This window comes from Anabrus simplex, chromosome 1 (genome assembly GCF_040414725.1).
Source record: "Anabrus simplex isolate iqAnaSimp1 chromosome 1, ASM4041472v1, whole genome shotgun sequence".
In the NCBI taxonomy this organism is placed as follows: domain Eukaryota; kingdom Metazoa; phylum Arthropoda; class Insecta; order Orthoptera; family Tettigoniidae; genus Anabrus; species Anabrus simplex.
The window spans coordinates 1073087629-1073107503 of NC_090265.1; the positions used below are offsets into that span (position 1 = coordinate 1073087629).

Here is a 19875-nt window from a genome sequence, read left to right on the forward strand (position 1 = left end):
TGTGAAACTTAAAAGAGCACAAGTTCTATTCCATAATGCTATACAATTTTCATTGAGTTTTTGGCATTGCTTTGCGCTCAGCTGTCCCGGTTCATGTTGATCATCCTGTTTACTTTTTCGACTTCCTCCCCTCGATGTATCTGTAACCGATGACTGTATGATAAGATATGCCTGGTTTTCTGATCCAGCCGTAATCTTCCACTTCATCATAGCAACACAGACCTGAAAAAAAAAAGCAGCACGTACTATTTTAAAATAACAAAACAATTATGGAAATGAGAAAAAAGTTGTATCTGAGAAAGAATGAAAACTTCTGCATACTTAGTTAAAATAAATGAAGAAATTATCTACATTCTACTGTACACTTGGTGATATCCCTTCTCCATGCCTTTCTACATTTCTTCTAATTCATCCGTAGAGAGTTTTGAAAATTTAGCTGGTAGGAAAACACTCACGTTTTCCTTATCTTCACCCTCAATGTTAGCTATTATTTTCCTTCCAAAATGTGTTTCTGCTGCTTTCGGTTCTTTCACCTAAGGATGGTAAATTTGCAACTCACTTAATTTTCTGTTGTGAAATTGACGTGCCTTTGCTATCTTATTCAATTTCAGTAGCATGTCCATTACTTTAAAATATTATTATTATTTCTTTTTCTTTTTTTTTTCAAAATAAGAAAACAAACTAAATAAATTTCAACTCACTTACTGAAGAAGAAAGAAAAGTAGTAGAGAAGTTCTCTTCTTTTAACTAGATGATGGTTAGCAAGCCGTGGTCCTGTCCTTAAATACTCCCTGCCCCACCTTCACTCCTCACCAGTTGGCTGGAGTTATTGCTTGTTAACCTTCACTCAAAATTACAAGTCATCACAAACATCCTGTTCACCTTTCATGGATAGATAACCTTCAACAAGCTGTGAAGCAGATTTGGCCTGGACTCCTGCACTGCACCTCTCCTTGTTTTTTCCTCACCCACAATGGTATTCAGTACAGAACAAGTTGGTTGATGCATAAACTAACATCCTGTTCATTTTTCAAGGGCAGTCCCATGGTCACCTAGGCTGCACCTCGCCCGCAATAACCTTCAAGACAAATTGGCTGTTATATAAAGACCCTGTGGTTAACATTCCGCAGACACATGGCCTCCAGGTCAATGGCTTTGCTGGGGCCCCTGTGCGCCCCAGCACCTAGCCTCAGCTGCATATGCAGCGGTAAATAAAATGGCGTATGGCTTTAGTGCCGGGAGTGTCCGAGGACATGTTCAGCTCGCCAGATGCAGGTCTTTCGATTTGATGCCCGTAGGCGACCTGCACGTTGTGATGAGGATGAAATGATGATGAAGACGACACATACACCCAGCACCTGTGCCAGAGAAATTAATCAATGATGATTAAAATTCCTGACCTTGCCGGGAATCAAACCTGGGACCCCTGTGACCAAAGGCCAGCACGCTAACCATTTAGCCATGGAGCTGGACTGTGCAGCAGTAGCTGTGGTCCAGACTCCCTAGACATATTCTGCTGTAGTTATTGCTTAATGTCAGTGGATTTCCACCCCCCTGCCCCTCGAGGTTTGCCTTCTAAATGTGGGAATTATGCAAGTAAATATGGTATATACTGCTGTGATACACATTTTTTTGAATGTGATAAATACTTCCAAAATCTTTATAAGTTATACAGCAAAAAATACTGTGATACACTGTTTTTTGAGCTCCCACCCAGTCTAGTGCTTATGCAACGGTTGCTTATCCAATGAACTATGTCTATGTACAAACACAAGATGTTCTGCCTATATGTTTGCATCAGGATTAAACTGTGGTTTTGCAGTCGCTTAAGTGTGGCCAGTATCCATTATTTTGGAGATAGTGGGTTTGAGCCGCACTGTCGGCAGCCCTAAAGATGGTTTTCCGTTGTTTCCCCTTTTTCTCACCAGGCAAATGCCGGGGCTGTACCTTAATTAAGGCCACAGTCGCTTCCTTCCACTTCCTAGGCCTTTCCTATCCCATCGTCACCATAAGACCTATCTGTGTCGGTGCGACGTAAAACAAATAGAAAAAGTAAAACAAAAAAAAACTGTGGTTTAAATTTTTTTTTACATTATTACATGTGGGTAGTTGTTGAAACAGGAGGTGAATCAACATTCCAACAATACAACTTATTCTCTAGAAGCCACCGTTATTCAAGTAATGCTCAAGATCAGAAAGGATCATGTGATTCGTGCATGTCTATGTTTTCAGTCTTGCATGGAAGCTGTCTTTGCAGCTAAAAGCATTTACATTGAATAAACTTGTTTTCCAACCATTACCCCACCTGTGTACCAAATTTTGCATCAGTGCATTTCGTTATTTGTCAGATTTGTCAGATACGATTTTTTTTGTACTGCCTTTAATATGTCCTCAAATACCTTAGGCACCTTTTTTATTTACTGTCTCTGTTCTTCCATTTTTGATTTAATGGTCTATGCTCTCTCTTATAAATGCATATCACTACAATAAATATTGCGTTAGGACTTCACTTGGCTGCTTTAAATCCGTATTTAGAAAAAGTTCAATAGAATATTTTCTAAATTTTGTGTTATTATTTTTATATTAGTATGTTTAACTTTGTGAATATTCGAATATCATTATTCACTTAAATTCTTCCTTATTCCAATCACCCTCGCCCTTGGCCATAGGTAGCTCAGGTGGCTGGATTATGTCAGGTGCAAGGATCTTCAGTGAATACTAAAGGTCCTTGCTATATGGAGAGCTATTTGAGAATGCAGAGCTGATTTGCAAGAGAGACTTAATGCTGGATAGCATCAGTCCTCGTTGCTGCAGAAGTATTCCTACATCAGACCTTCCTGACGGCTGGTTGTACAAATGGAAGCCATGTGGTGGAGAACACAGGGAATGTTGAAATTATGAATAATTTGTTTTGTACTTGTATAAAGAGATGGCTCTTGTTTTCAGTGGCTGATGTTCCTGAGGAACTAAAACTGAGCATTGTGAAATGTTCGACTGAGTTACTACATCAGATTACAGTTAATATTATTCAGCAGTTATATAAAAGTGCACATGCTCCACAATTGAGCCAAGGGATATATATATGTGTGCAGATTATGCAGAATGAAAAGCTACGTTCATTGAGGTAAGAATTATTGGATAGTCTGATCTATATATGTCCAGTTTACATAATTTTAAAGTTATTTGTCATTTTAGTTTCTATTTTCTCGATAACTGCCATCAGAGGAAGTAACATGTTCAATATTACTTAAGAACTATTGAGAAAAGGACGAGATTCAAGGACCTTTGGCTACACAGAATTAACGACTGAAAATTGACACATCTGGCAGGCTTCAGCTAGTCTCTGCTACTTCCTTTTGATTGTAGTTTAATAAATTGATTGTTTCTGTTGTTTTTATTCAGTTGAATGTTATTTCTACTTAAATGTAGCATGTAGTGTGCCATCTCGGAAAGTATAGATTTCATTCCCGAAGCATATGTGCTTACTATATTCTTTTAGAAGACATAGGGCATATCGGCTGATACATTTCATGATACATTTCATCATGGATGTATTGCAGGATCTTTGGCTTATGAGAAACATATACTCTCTAAAAAGAACCCAGAGTGTATCAAAGACAACAAGATCGCGTCATGTTTATAAGCTTGTGAGGGAAATTTTCCTGATCGAGGATCTGAGATACAATCTAATTTTGCCAGGAAGTGCTGCATATGCTAAACTGATGCGTAAGCTAAGAAGAAAGAAGAGGGACATTTGGGACGACTTTTACTTGACAGAGGCCATGATGGATCAGAAATGTTTGGAAATGGGCTTCCGGCTGAGACATATTGTCACAAGATTTGCTGTTCATGGGTTCCATTTCAACATGTGTAGGAACAAAGCATTCCATGAACCAAACAAACTTTGTGTGTAGGCTGTGTGACCAAGTATGTGAAAGATACCATATTCAGAAGTGTTCCTCAAGGATCTGTTCAATTAGTGAGTTAATAACGACTGACAGTTACGCAGAACGTCTTTGATATTAGAATGTTGATCTCATTCAATTTATTTTCAATGTTTTAAAGTTTATGTCCAATACAGTAATTTTAAATTTCAGCAAGTTTTCATTCAGTTGTCACTACAAGAAATCATAGAGTCGTGCGGCTCAAATGATCCATAGGAGGGAGAAATAAAATTTCCAAATTTGTTATATTAAAACTTGCTCTAATTCCTTGTCCAGCTATTCAACTCAGGCAATTCCTAATCTTCTGTGAGCCACGGAAACTTTGTAACAATTATTATTATCATCATCATCATCATCATCAAAAATCTTCCTGTAATGTAATGTTTCATGATTTAAGGTTTTACCTACATGTAATATGAAATTTGTACACTGATTTTATATTTATATTCCACAATACCAATATCTGTTTTATGGAGATGTTAACATTTGTATGGAATTATACAAACTTCAGTAGTGTTAAAATGGTTATAAGACAGCAGTGATGAAGTCAATATAATTTTGTAATATTTCAGTGAGTGTTGGAAACTAGAGAATTAGCTGCTTGTATTACTTTCTGGCGTGTTGAGTGTCAATTACAAAATGCATACACGCGACTAGTATGGAGTTATTGGAGTAAGGAAGAGCATAAAGGGAAAGATGTGTTCCTTTTCAAGCAATATACCCTACAAACAAATGAATTAGAGTACATCAAGGACTATAATGTAGCAAATGGCTGAAGCTTTTAAAATGACTGCAAATGAATCAGCTGTTCATACTATACTGGGCAGATCTCAGGGTACCAGCCTCTTTTGGCATTGTTGCTGGGAGTTTGAAACCTTTACTCATGTTCTGAAATTCTATGGTCAAGTTCACTCTTACAAAACTCATATCATCACTCTGCCAGATCAGCCATTCTCATTTTCTTGAAGGAGATATGATTCAGTGTGAAGATATGCATGGGCTTTCTAATGTTGACAGCAACCAAGCAGATATCAAATTTTAAGCTAAACTCTCGTGATAGATACATCATTGAATATAATGTCAAGTTGGAGATACATGAAAATCAGACTGAGGAAATCATTGCCACCGAATACACACCTACAAGCCATCTGTCAATTTCTTTAGAGAAATTACCATCTTGAATCAATGACTGTGGTTAGCTTAATGTTAGAAGCCCGGGAGACCACCCCTACATTTCTTGTTAACTTTTGTGAACAGTTTGAAGCCTTCATAAACACTAGCTGAAACAGTGCTTAAGGGTTCCATTAGCACATTTAGGAGCCATGCTTATAGGCCTTACCATATTTAATTTAGTTCACCTAAAAAGAATTACTATTTCTAAATACCAATTTTACATAATAACCAACTGCATGATTTTTAGGTGCTCTTTGTTATCATGGCAAGAGTTACAAACAGTTCGCACAGAAAATAACATTTGAGGCCTTACTTCAGGTAACACAGTATTATTTATATTTGTGGATATATATATATATATATATATATATATATTTTTTTTTTTTTTTTTGTGGTAAAATTTGCTTTTCTCTTGTGACTGGTCTTACTTTTTATTATGTTCTGTGTTCAGAATTATTAGTTTTAATACTTCTATGTAAATTGTGATGTTTACATCCTAATTTTAGAGCTGCAGCCATTTCTTTCATCATGACGATTGCCCAGGTACACGATGGATCAAAAGTCATTTCATCTGGCCTGAGACATCAAGTGGCTGAAATGCTTATGTTTGTTCTTCCTGGTATACTGACTGGGCTACATAAAGTAGCAATTGGTGATGATAAACAAGGCCATCGAGTGACATTCGTAAGTTCCTTTTAATGTTATTTTATCGCTGTTTTATCATCAGTTTGTCTTATAGTAAAAAAAATTTCCACTATCAGAGATGATAGTAACTTTGTTTCCTACAGTCTATGAACATTAATTAAATAATTGCCTCACCTTTTGAGCCAAAATATAGAACAGGGCTTAGTATCATCTGTTGAGAATTGGATGTATAGTACAGAAATGAGGTAACCTATAATTAATGGCAAACCTAGTAAAATATGAAAACCGTGAAAAAGAATCATGTATAACATTCACAGTAAAGAAGAAAATGCTGTTTTTATCGCGTCTACCTCTTACCCGGGCCCGGGTGTGATTCGTGGCCAAGTCAAGGATTTTTACCTGGATCTGGGGGCTGGTCCAAGGTCCACTCATCCTATTTGAGAACAATTCAAGAGCTACCTAACTGTGAGTTAGCGCCCCAATCTAGAGAGCCAAGAATAACGGCCAATAGGATTAGTAATGCAGACTACGTCACATCACAATCTGTAAGCTTTTGGGCTGAACAGTGATAACTTGTTAGGCCAGGGCCCTACAGGGCTTTAGCACCATGGGGTTTAGTTTTGCTTTATAATTTTCCAAAGTAATGCAAATACATATCGTACATTTTTGGCATAATTTAATTCTTTTCCTTTCTTGTGAGCTGGGCTGGGTAGAGAGCTGGGCTTCTGAGCTCAAGTTGGCAGATTTGATCCCTGCTCATTCTGGTGGTACGGGGTCTTTATTTATGCTTGGCAAGAACTTTCTCACTCGACCTTGGCTGCCTGTGACGGTTCAGTTGCTGGCTACCGCGCGTGCGTATGTACGGCAGAATACGGTGCTCAAAATCATTATCATGCATTTTATGCACCATGTTTACAGTTTATGCTCAAAATCATTATCATGCATCGTCATGCATTTATCATGCATTTTACTCACCATTTTCACAGTTTACGCTGAAAATGTTCCCCATGTGCTGTCAAATATAATCGGCATCTCCTAATGAAATTTTCAGTTACTCTGCCAAGTTCTTCAGCACTGATGGATGCAATTGCAGCTCTTATATTGTCCTTAAGTTCATCTAGTGTGTGAGAGTTGTTCCCATAAACTACATTTTTTAACATTCCCCACAAATAAAAATCACATGCCGTTAAATCTGGGCTACGAGGGGGCCACAGATTTTTTACTTATGATCCTCGTACCAAACACGCTTCAGTAAGGAGTTAACGACCTTTACATCTATTTTTATTGTTTACTGAACGTGTACGTTTGAATCTCTTGGCCAATTGTTTTATTGTCCGATTGATAGGAATGGGTCTCCCTGGAGATTTCACTCGAAACTTTTGTCTTGTCCTAGCGCACGATTTTTTGCACTTAATGTAAGTATTGTGCAGATATACACGTTCACGTAACGAATATTTAACATACATTACAGCACTATATACAATCACAATAAAACACTATACAATACGACATACAGTATGCAGTAGTTTCATTGAATCCCCTGCTATCTTGTAGCTTAGCTCTCAGCCACTGCAGGAAGTGCCGGAAACCACGCGCGCCAGCAGCCGGTAGCGACCTGTCATCGGCGGCCAAGGTCAAGTGAGAAAGTCCTTGCCAAGCATAAATAAAGACCTTGTATATGAAGGTGCTTAAATATGTCACCCTTGTGTCAGTAGATTTACTGGCATGTTAAAGAACACCTAAGGGACAAAATTCTGGCACCTCAGCATCTCCAAAACCTGTAAAAGTACTTTAGTATTATTATTGTTACGGGGATACCGTGGTGGACAGAGGTAAAAGAAGGTGCGAGCATGAATGGGTCCATATTATTCAATGAGAAGATTAATTTAAAACTTCAAAATCGGAGCTATATTTCTTTTTCTGCTTTTTTTGTTGTTGGTGTTGTTGTTCAGATGCTAAATTTTAAAAAAACAAGTCGCTCAGCGACAGAACAAGCTCTCAGATACAGAACTAGCTCGTTAGCTTAGGTACAAAATTGGAGAAATCAGAAAAATCAACAAAATTATCAATTAACAATCTGAGCTTAAAGCTCCCAATTTTACAAATGTTACTTGAGCACTATTGCTCCATCCACTCAGTAGTCAAGGAGACAGATCTCCCAATTTCATTTACGGAGTATTAACAATGTACAATCTTCCAAGAGCATCTTTTGCTCCACAAAATTATCTAGGAGACCACAACGTTACTGCCTTCCAAAAGGCACCATTCAATATTTACACTAACATCTCTACATGAATAGAAAGAGCATCTATGCTCTATGAATTTATCTAGGAGACTGCGCTTCAAACCTTATACCCTTACAGCCTTCTCAAGGCAACCTTAAACTTTTACATTAATAACCAGAGTATCTTTGCTCAATAAAATTAACACTTTCCAGGCCTGTTTAGGCACAACCTACATTTAACAAGACCGTATCAACAGTCTGCCTATTTACACAAAAGAAATTATACAGGGGTATCGAGAACCCATTTTACTGGGCCTTTGTGGAAAAACTACAGGTTAAAGTTACTGGCTGAAAAATCGAAATGAGATGGAGGCAGACACTTGCATTCCTTGAAATTTGCAATTAAAGGATTAAAACCCTATTTGGGCTTTTGGCCCGAAGCCACAGAGGCTAAGATTAAGCTACCAAGCTGACTAGATAGAGAGAAAATTTAAATTACAATGATTTCAAACTGAAACAGGTTATGAACCATAGTCACCTCAAAATCAAGTTGATAGGGAACGCGAGAGGGTAACACAGTCTCTATTCCCGGCTTTCAGCTAAGTTCTGTTAACTTGTTTGAAATTTACATTCAAAGTAGAAATTTAAATTTTCGGAAATTTAAGGTTACATTATTGATGATTGGAAACCTTCCCCTCGAGCTAGCTTTCAGAGGCTATCACATAGTTATATAAGGGCTGCCATTATCTGAAGCTGATGGAATACTCGATGCCGGGCGAGACGCCCCCGCCTCCTCTATTAACACACACTCGTAGACTGGACGATCAATAAGGTGGCTCGAAAAAGTGCCAGCTTTTATACCCAAGAGGAAAGTTCTAGAGAGCTCTGGGCCAAGGCCCGACACAACTCCAAATTTTATTGGATAACTAAATAGATAAAAGAAAACGATTATTGGTTGAAAATTAAATACACAAAATTTTCTATTGGCTAACATCTCAAGTTGGCGGGATGGGATAGAAGTGTAGCAAACTGTAATACACCAAAAGCAAAGAATAATCAACTCATTTTAGGAAACCTAGGAATACAAAATTACTTAACAATTATAATAGTTCCTCTTTATGCCAGAGGGCATGATATGAGTTATTTTTGGTAGAGACATCTGTGAAGAAAAGTTCAAACTTCTTGCACAAGTTGTTGCAAACTTTGTATATCAGATGGCATTCCTCAAGGCACTTCATTTGAATGAGCGGAGCGGGTGTACCTCTGAGTACAATTATTATCATTAATAACAAGACATAGTGGTTCAAAATATTTGTTATCAAAAATCTTATTCAATTTTTTTATTTTGATCCTGTTATCGTGATCATTTGTATTTTCACCTCAAAACTAATTATTTCTATCTCTTACAGTGCAAGAGTCGGGAAGAAGAGTATTAAATGTAGTGTTATAGCAGCAGCTGGCTCGGTGAGGAAAGCAAGGGAAACTACCTCACTCCTCATTTCCCTAATACGCCTCTTCAGTGACGCCTAGGCTATTTATGACAGCTGTTGGCGGAGCGGCAGAGGATCAAACCAGCCTTCGGGCTGAATACCCAAGTTATAGTTCAAGTTATATCTGTTTATCACGCTTGTGTCAAAGTTTCACTTGCTGAGTGCAGGTTGTATGATGCTGTTACTTTTTTTAAATCATAGTCCTTTCCTGCAATGCTTATGCAGCCAGTCCCTGTTATGAATGGTGTGAAAATATCGCTCATAGGGCCAGTTGGTGCATGCATTTCAGTGGGCTTGGCAGACTGATATCTAATAGCAGCGGCTGGCTCGGTGAGGAAAGCAACGGGAAACTACCTCACTCCTCATTTCCCTAATACGCCTCTTCAGTGACGCTTAGGCTATTTATGACAGCTGTTGGCAGAGCTGCAGAGGATCAAACCAGCCTTCGGGCTGAATACCCAACATACATACAATTTATTATTACCTGTATATTATGTGTAATCCACTACAGAATTGTGAAACACATTGTAACTTCCAGAATGGCACTAGATGATGGTTGAATATTCTGTACGTTATAATCATGTTGTTAGGCACTCTAGAATTTTCGAGAAAGTATTTTTTGTAACGTATCTTTCTAGAAGCGTGGCCAGGCACACATATAACGTGGCAGTCTTGACGGTAGAGATGAGTTATTGCTTAGTAGAGGTATGGTGTAACAGGTGTTACTGGTGAACACGTGTTGTACGACCATTTTTGTAAGCAGTCAATTGTTTCAACAGTGTTTTAAGGTTGTAACCTCCATGTGCCATGATGGGCAATTTTTAGAATGGTGGCTTTGTTGATGTGTGTATTTTGCTAGTGACAGCAGTGACTAAGGTTATGTGTGTGTTTAATTTGTAAATAGATGTGAATACAGCATTTCGTGTGCGTCTTGGTGGATACGTTAACTGGTGACCATGACATGATGAAAAAAATTTACAAGTAAATACGAATGTAAGTGTGTAGTAGATCATAATGCAAGTGATACTAGAGAATATGTCACTGAAACAACTCAAGGACGAACTCACCAGAAAGAATCTCCCTATGAACGGGAAGACAAAAATGCTACAGGCGCGGCTACAGGAAGATCTCGTGGAAAAAGGAGAAGATCCCGAAAAGTTCTTCATCAAACTCGACAAAGATTCGGAGACAGAAGAAGAGGTAAATATAACCGAAATGTGTTCTAACCTAATGACCATGATGCAGGCGCTAAATGACAAAATTTCAGACGTCAGTTCCAGCCTAACAGGAAAATTTCAGACATCAATTCCGGCCTAACAAGACGGATTGCAGATCAAATTTCGAAAGTAAATGATAAAATTTCAGACGTAAATGACAAGCTTTCTGGCAAAATTTCAGACTCTAACTCACTTTTAACCGGACAAATATTACAAGTGTACACGCAGGTTTAGAAACTTGAACAGAGCCTAGAATAAAAAATTTCAACCGGGAATGACGAAATTTAATCGCAAATTAGCGACGGCACCAATCGATTAATGCAGCAGACATCAGACATCATGTCAAAACTGGGATAGGTTGACCAGATCAATAGTAGAGTAAGCCAGCTGGAAGGGGGTATCGTGAACCTCGAGGAGGAGGTGGAAATCCAGGTTTCGGCATAAAACAGCAGGTTGAGGGGAGGATTTCTAACATCGAGGGAAATTTTGAAAGTCGTATCTCTGCCGTCGAGGGAAATTTCGGGAGCCGTATTTCTGCTGTTGAAGGAAGGTTAGAAAACCAAATTTGGACCATCAAGGGAGATGTGCAGAATATAAAGGAAAGCACCCTTCATGCAGTAGAAAATAGATTAACTCAAATAGGACGTACCGCCACACTTCCAACCCGCTCAAACCTAACCGGCAATACAGGACTCCTAGACCTGAAGGTGATTGTAGAGAGCCTTGCAGAATACCACGGGCGACTGGAAGAGAACCCGACTTGCTTCGTTGAGGAATCGGTCAGCCTATTAGGAAGGACTAATTTAGCAGAGAACATCTTCATGCAACTCATCACGCCGCGATTACAGGGGCAAGCCGCTACTTGATGGAATAACTTGAATGGTCTTCCTCGCTAGGTTTGATTCCGAAGGGGTGAAGAGCTCCGTGAAAAGGAAGCTACTGACTGAAGCACAACCCACTGGCATGAGAGCTAGCGCATTCGTCCTATAGAAGTACCAACTCTTCAAACGTCTGCACCCAGAAGGAAGCAAAAACGAGATCTTACCAGATATCACAGAGCTACTCCACGATAAGATTCAACTCCTAGTGAAAGTATCACAACCCAGATAGTGCGTAGAATAGGCCAACCCCACCCTGTTATCATCTTAAGGATTGGTAACGAGAATTTTTCAGCCATACTCGACTGCCAAGCGAGCCATTCATTTGTTAGATTACTACCGCTTGTGAAGTCTCACCACCACGGAAGGGTAGTGGGAGCAGCGGACGGGGTAACATATTCCATCCAAGGACAGACTAACCTAACCGCTAAATGTATGAGCATGCCTATTGTAATTGACGTTGCAGTGATTCAGAACCTGACACCTGACATCATATTAGGTCATGACTTTCTGGTGCAATACAAGATGATCCTAGACTATGCAGCTCATGAAGTCTTTTTGGGAAAAGACAGACGTCTGAGGGTCACCTGGCCCGATGGAAATCTCCGGACTCGCAAGGATATGGAAGTCGACGTAGACCTGGGAGATATCCAGTTAACACATTTTCGACCCAGTGCAGAAGAGGAGCTGAGGCACACCTTAAAGGACTTTCCGGAAGTCATCACCAATAAAATAGGACGGACTACAACGGTAACGCACACCATTGAATGCAACACTACATCGCCCATTAAGGACCGTCCATATCCAATCAACCCGGATAAATGCAACTTCATCATCCAGAAGATTCAGGAGATGGAAGGGCATCTCATCTACATCCTGTTGGGCTTCATCTATCGTCCTACCAAAGAAGAAGAAGAAAAAGAAGAATGGGGAGTATCAACTATGTGTGGACTTCTGCAGGTGGAACGAGAAGACCGTTAGTGATGCCTACCCCATACCTGACCTGAAAGACTCGCTGAAACAAGTAAGTGGGTCTAGGATTTTCAGCAAACTGGATCTTAACTCCGGATACTGGCAAGTGGAAGTCGAAGAAAGTTCTAGACCACTGACCACTTTCATGACACCGAGAGGACTGTACTAGTTTGCAGTAATGCCTTTTGGATTGAAGAATGCTCCTGCCACCATCATGCGACTGATGGATGAGGTATTATCAGGATATGTTGGAGATTTTTTCCAAGTGTATCTCAACGACATTTTAATTCACAGCAAGAATTTTCAAGACTGAAGGTTCATGGACTGAGTTGCCATCTGGAGAAGTGCCACTTCGCCCAGTCCCGCATAGAATATCTTGGCTATGTCCTAACATTTGAAAGCTTAGAAAGGCAACCGAAGAAGAATTGAGCTGTCGAAGAAACTGAACATCCGCGGGCCAAGAGACAAGTACGTTAGTTCCTTGGCTTGTGTGGATGGTATAGCAGCTTTGTACCACACTTTGAAGAGAAAGCAATACCACTCTCCGCTCTACTTCATAACAACCGTCCGTTTCAATGGACTAGCAAGGAAGAGGCTGCATTCCAAGGCATTACATAACGTAGCGATACGCAACGCTCCCGGTCTAGCCCATCTGGACCCTCTAGGGAAGATGTGCCTGCAGAGAGACGCCAGTGACTCCGGCTTAGGAGCAGTGTTATTCCAGGAGAGGAGCGATGACGGAAGGGACATAATCTAGTATGCCAGCAGGAAGCTTTCTCCCACCGAACAGCGCTACTGCACTGCCGAGATGGAAGCCTTAGCCGTGGTGTGGGCCATTGGCAAATTCAGAGGCTACTTGGAAGGAAGGAAGTTCCATCTCTACGCCAATAACGCCGCTCTCAAATGGTTGAACTCGGTATCTGGCTCAAAATCTAAATTGATGCAATGGGCTCTGTTAATCGCAGATTTTGATTTCGATGTGTGTCACGTCCCAGGACCGACGAACATAGGCACCCGGCGATGGAACCTGAAGCTAGGAGCACCATTGTCGAGAGGGAGTTCCCACGAAAACACTAGAGTGAGCCTAAGGAACCCGTCCTTATGACCATCAAGAAGGAACTTGATCTGGGAATGATCAAACAGTAGTAAGAACAAGACAAGCCCTGTAGGACCATGACACCGTGGATTAAGAGACAGATCACCGATAGTCGACTTATCCCGAGAGAATTCGAGATGTGCTGCCAGAACTTCTGGGTTGACGAAGGACTCTTGATGTACAGGTCGCACCTCTCCGACATGCCTGCAGTAGTGGTGATCCTCAGACAGCACACGGCAGACATCCTTGAGAAGTTCCACGACAGGACTGAAGCCGGACATCCAGGAGGCGAAGAAGATTCTTCTGGGTCAACATGCAGAAAGACATCCTGGACTATGTGAAGGGGTGCTACATCTGTGCCTGCACCTAGGCTAGCAACAGGAATGCAGATTCCAGCCAACGAGGAAGACTGCCACAACGCCTGTTGGAGGTCATAGCCCTGGACTTGATGTGTCGTTACCCTAGAACACCACGGGGTAAAACAGGACTCCTAGTCACCAACCTCTTCACAAGGTGGATTGAAGCCTTTCTGATACCTGAAGCCACAACAGGATGCATCACTAGTCTGCTACAAGGCGAGGTATTCAGTCGCTACGGTTATCCACGGTGCATTTTGTCAGACAATGGGAGTCAGTTCATTTCGAGGAAGTGGCAGCAAATGAAAGAATGGGGTGTGGAGCACAGAACCACCCCTATCTACAATCCAAGGGCCAATCCAACAGAACCACGAAACCAGGAGCTGAAAAGGATGCTATGGGTCCGCCTGATAGACAAAGAACATCGACTGTGAGACCGTCAGATACTGCAGTCTCTCTTTGCCCTGCGACGATGCCTCAACTGTTCCTTGCTCGACAGCTATACGGCACCGGGGATTGGGAGATTCGTCCACCACCCACTTCAGGTCAAGATAATGCAACTGTTTCCCTGGCAAAGTGGCAGCAGCAGTAGAACATCAAGGAGAAGCAAGATTTGGTCGTGAAGAGATCCCTTAACCAGGCCAAGGCTCAAGATGTCGAAGAGACTCAGATCTTCCTACCAGGCCAACAAGTACTGCAGTATAACCACCCAGTCAGTAATAAGATTGGAGGGTTTCATGCAGGTCTCGCACCTAAGTGGGTTGGTCCTGTCAAGGTGGATAACCATCAAGACCGCCTCCTTATATATGTGCCTGGCCAGGCTTCTAGAAAGATACGTTACAAAACATACCTTCTCGAAAATCTAGAGTGCCTAACAACAGGATTATAATATACAGAATATTCTACCATCATCTAGTGCCATTCTGGAAGTTACAGTGTGTTTCACAATTCTGTAGCGGATTACACATCACATACAGGTAATAATAATAAATTATATAATATTAATTTACAGGTATTTACATTAACTGAACTCATAAAAATATTTATGTACAGCGCTTGTTTCACGACGTAACCTCACAATCAACGCGATCATATCATAATAATAATACAAATACTAACTGGATGTAACACTTCATAGCCATACATTACATGTAATAATAATAATCATAAAATAATAATAATAATAATAATAATAATAATAATAATAATAATAATTTGAGCTCAATACTTGCATTATTTACCCATGGGTGAGAGAATTTTTTTTTCAAGTTATATCTGTTTATCACGCTTGTGTCAAAATTTCACTTGCTGAGTGCAGGTTGTATGATGCTGTTACTTTTTTTTAAATCATAGTCCTTTCCTGCTAAAGTACAGATCGTGCTTTCTTCACTAATTCCTTCCGGGTTTTCTCCAAAATCTTGGTTCTTACTGCATGATATTAAAATGTATTGATTTGAATTTCCTGTTATAAATTTTATGAAATAAATATTTACTACAATAAATATGGTTCATTTGTAGATGGCACTAAGGGCATGGAGTAAAATTGTGGTTCTTATGATAGAAGATGATGCCATAACCAAAGAATTACCACCTCCAAAGTTACGTATAGTAGCAAAAGTGTCTGATCAGTTGGTGCCTGTGGATGAACCAGGAATTGAGATAAAGGACAATGATAGCAAGCAGAACTTGATGAGGGCCCTGGAGAACCAGATTCGCAGTCCACAGTGGGTGGCAGACATTGTGCAAAAAGTTGCAGTTTTGCTCGAATCATTTACTCCCTTACAGCAACATGCTCACTGGAAAGTGAGGTTAGAGTTGGCAGCCTCATATCACTTGCTTCTGGAAAAATGCTTGAGGTAAGTTTCTTGTTCTTATGTGTTGTTTGAGTCATCAGTCTATAGACTGGTTTGATGGAGCTCTCCATATCGCCCCATCTTGTGCTAACCTTTTCATTTCTACATAACTACATCATACATATGCGCTAATCTGCTTGTCATATTCGTACCTTGATCCACCCCTACTGTTCTTACTGCCTACAATTTCTTCAGAAACCAACTGTACTAGTCCAGGGTGTCTTAAGATGTGTCCTATCATTCTATCTCTTCTTCTCATCAAATATCGCCAAATCGTTCTTCTCTCATACCAATTCGATTCAGTACCTTTTCATTCATGATTCGATCCACCCATCTCACCTTCAGCATTCTTCTCTTAACATCACATTTCAAATGCTTTTATTCTCTTTCTTTCTGAACTAGTTATCGTCCATGTTTCACTTCCATACAAGGCCACGTTTCAGACGAAAGTGTTCAAAAACATTCTTCTAATTCCTGTATCAATGTTCGAGGTGAACAAATTTCTTTCCTTAAGAAAGGCCTTCCTTGCTTGTGCTAGTCTGCATTTTATGTCCTTACATCTACCATCATTAGTTATTTTACTACCCAAGTAACAATATTTGTTTACTTCCTTTAAGACTTCATTTCCTATTCTAATATTTCCTGCACCGGGCGAGTTGGCCATGCGCGTAGAGGCGCGCGGCTGTGAGCTTGCATCCGGGAGATAGTAGGTTCGAATCCCACTATCGGCAGCCCTGAAGATGGTTTTCCGTGGTTTCCCATTTTCACACCAGGCAAATGCTGGGGCTGTACCTTAATTAAGGCCACGGCCGCTTCCTTCCAACTCCTAGGCCTTTCCTATCCCATCGTCGCCATAAGACCCACCTGTGTCGGTGCGACGTAAAGCCCCTAGCAAAAAAAAAAAAAAAAAAAAAAAAAATTCCTGCATCATCTACTTTGACTGCACTCCATTACTTTTGTTTTGGACTTAGTTTTATCTTGTACTCCTCCTCCATGACTCTGTCCATACCATTTGTCAATTTCTCCAGATTGTTTGTGGAGTCGATTAAAATAATGATATCATCGGCAAATCTCAGGGTTTGGATTTTCTCTCCTTGGAATGTGATTGCCTTTACAAATTCCTCTTTAATTTCCTTTTTTGCCTGTTCTATGTAAACATTAAGAAGGAGAGGGGACAAACTACAACCTTGCCTCACTCCTTTCTGGATTGCTGCCTCTTCACCAAAGCCCTCGATTCTTATCACTGCAGACTGATTTTTGTGCAGATTTTAGATAATTCTCCTTTTTCAGAATCTGATCCCGATCACCTTCAGAGTCTCAAATAGCTTTGTCCAGTCAACATTATTGAATGTCTTTTCTAGATCTATGAATGCCATGTATGTGGGCTTGTCTTTCTTAATTCGGCCCTCTAAGATCAGACATGGAGTCAGGATTGCTTCACATGTTCCTACATTTCTTCTGAAGCCAAATTGATCTTCTCCCAACTCAGTTTCAACTTGTCTTTCCATTCTTCTGTAGATAACATGTGTTAACATTTTTCAGGCATGATATACTGAACTAATGGTGTGATAGTTTTCACACTTGTCAGCACCGGCTTCCTTGGGAATAGATATAACCTTCTGCTGAAAATTGGATGGCACTTCTCCTGTATCATACATTTTACACACTAAATGGAATAACCTCGCCATGCTGATTCCTCCTAAGGTAGTCAGTAATTCTGAGGGTATGTCTTCAAATCCCGGTGGCTTGTTTAAAGAATATTTTATGTTGCGAAGCTGTAACAAGATGGGCAGGCTAAGTAGCTCATGCAGTAGAGCACTGGCCTTCTGAACTCAAGTTGGCAGGTTTGATCCTGCACATAATGTGAATACCATAATAGTATCCATGTTTATGCTCATTTCCCCTGTGAGATTTTAAGGGTTTTAGAATGAAGTATCATTAATAAAGACTATTTGCTGGCAAGATGTAGTGTTTACAGTGCACTATGTCTTCTGGTATGGGCCAGAATAAAATTGTTACTTTCATTGACCAGTCTCAGTCTTATCCTTGGCTTTGACAATATGAAAGTGGCTGAGGTATGAGTGACGCTAGTAATGCCATTCCTTATGCAGCCAGTCCCTGCTATGAATGGCATGAAAATATTGCTCATAGAGTCGGTTGATGCACGCATTTCAGTGGGCTTGGCAGACTGATGTGCAGTAGCGACTTCTGGCTCAGTGAGGAAAGCAACGGGAAACTACCTCACTCCTCTTTTCCCTAGTACACCTCTTCAGTGACACCTAGGCCATCTATGACAGCTAATGGTGAACCTGTTGAGGATCCAACCAGCCTTCGGGCTGAATACCCAACATACACAACACATGAGAATAATGGTATAATTTACATACGATGAGTCAAGTCAGGAAGTGTCTGCATAAGAGACGTTAGGCATTTAAGTACGTGTCTTCATTTGTCAAGATCAGGAAAATTTAAAATATATATCGTTGTTAAATCATGAATTTAATGTGGCAAAAGACAGGGAAGATGAAAACAAATCTATCATGGGTAAAATCATGAAAAACAAAATCGTAACGTAGATAAAGCCAATAAAAATAAACACAGTGAATGAAGTCTTAACAAATCTGCCACTGTTGACTCCCATACATGTTGGAGGCTATACCGTTTTGAATAAATTATACTGCTGTGTTCAGTTTAGAGAGTGTTGTTGTCATGACAGTGAATACCATGAATTCCAGCCCATAAATTAAGTTATGCGAATGAGCCATATGGACGTTGGCCTACCAAGCAACCGATGCACTACTTGAAGGCATGTAGATTACGAGGCGACACATGGTCAGCACGACTAATTCTCTTGGCCATTTTCTTGGCTTTATAGACTGGGGCTGCTACCTCACCATCAGGTAACTCACACTGGCTGAGTGGAATTCAGATCCAGGTGAAAATCCCTGATGCAGGGCCGGCTATTATGATGCACAATAATTGGTAAAATATTTGGTTTAAAATCATAATCCAAGCACTTACTGGTGTTTCTTTTTTATGTCGAAGTTCATAGTGGTGATTATTTAAAAATATTATCATCTTCATCAAAACGCTACATTACCGAGTGAGTTGTCCGTGCGATTAGGGTCGTGTGTAGCTGTGAGCTTAAATTTGGGAGATGGTGGGTTTGAATCCCTTCATTGGCAGCCCAGTAGATGGTTTTTCATGCTTTGCCATTTTCACACCACGCAAATGATGGGGCTGTACCGTAATTAAGGCCAAAGCAGCTTCTTTCCCAATCGTAGCCCTTTCTATTCCTTGCACCGCCAAAACTTCCACTGTGTTAGTGCGATATTAGACTATTAGGAAGAAGAAAGAGCTACATTAACAGTGATGAAAATTAAAATCCACAGCCTGTTTCCAGTCATTCGACCGGGTCAGGAATGGAATGAATTAAGCCCCATGTAGCGGCGAGGATAGGAATCATGCCGGCTGCTGAAGCCTGTCGCACTCGTCTGGGGCAATGATTCATAAATGACATGGAATGAAATGATATTAGAGAGAGTTGCTGGAATGAAACATGACGGCGTAAACCGGAGTACCCGGAGAAAAACCTGTCCTGCTTCCGCTTTGTCCAGCACAAATCTCACATGGAGTGACCGGGATTTGAACCACGGAACCCAGCGGTGAGAGGCCGTAGCTCTGCCGCCTGAGCCACGGAGGCTCCTATTGACAGTGATAGTCTGAAAAAATATTTAATGTTTGCTGGCTAATAATGTTCGTGTATTTATCATACCGCAAGTTATCAGGGGAGAGACGTTAAACTATAAATCCAAGCAGTTCCGGGAACAGTTGATAGCTGATTTTTTTGCATCAACGGAGTTAACACTGCAATAGAAAGTGTCAGTTCCGGAGGCAGTCGTCTTGACTCTCACGACTCCATGCACAACCCATCACTAGTGAATAGTAGTAAATTAAAAATCTAAAAGGAATTTACTTCCTACATGCATACATATAAATGAAGAGAAAAAGGAGATGTGAAAAGAAA

The 19875-nt window shown here is 40.4% G+C and overlaps 1 protein-coding gene across 2 annotated transcripts in view; it reads left to right on the top strand.

The window, feature by feature from the left end:
- The window catches only part of Tti1 (Telo2 interacting protein 1), a 160561-nt gene that overhangs the window by 23540 nt on the left and 117146 nt on the right, over positions 1-19875 (top strand). For both annotated transcript variants that reach the window (XM_068228387.1, XM_068228392.1), the window contains 3 exons: positions 2947-3124; positions 5624-5801; positions 15514-15851. In XM_068228387.1, the coding sequence (XP_068084488.1) occupies positions 2947-3124; positions 5624-5801; positions 15514-15851 (694 nt within the window). The remainder of the gene's footprint in view (positions 1-2946; positions 3125-5623; positions 5802-15513; positions 15852-19875) is intronic.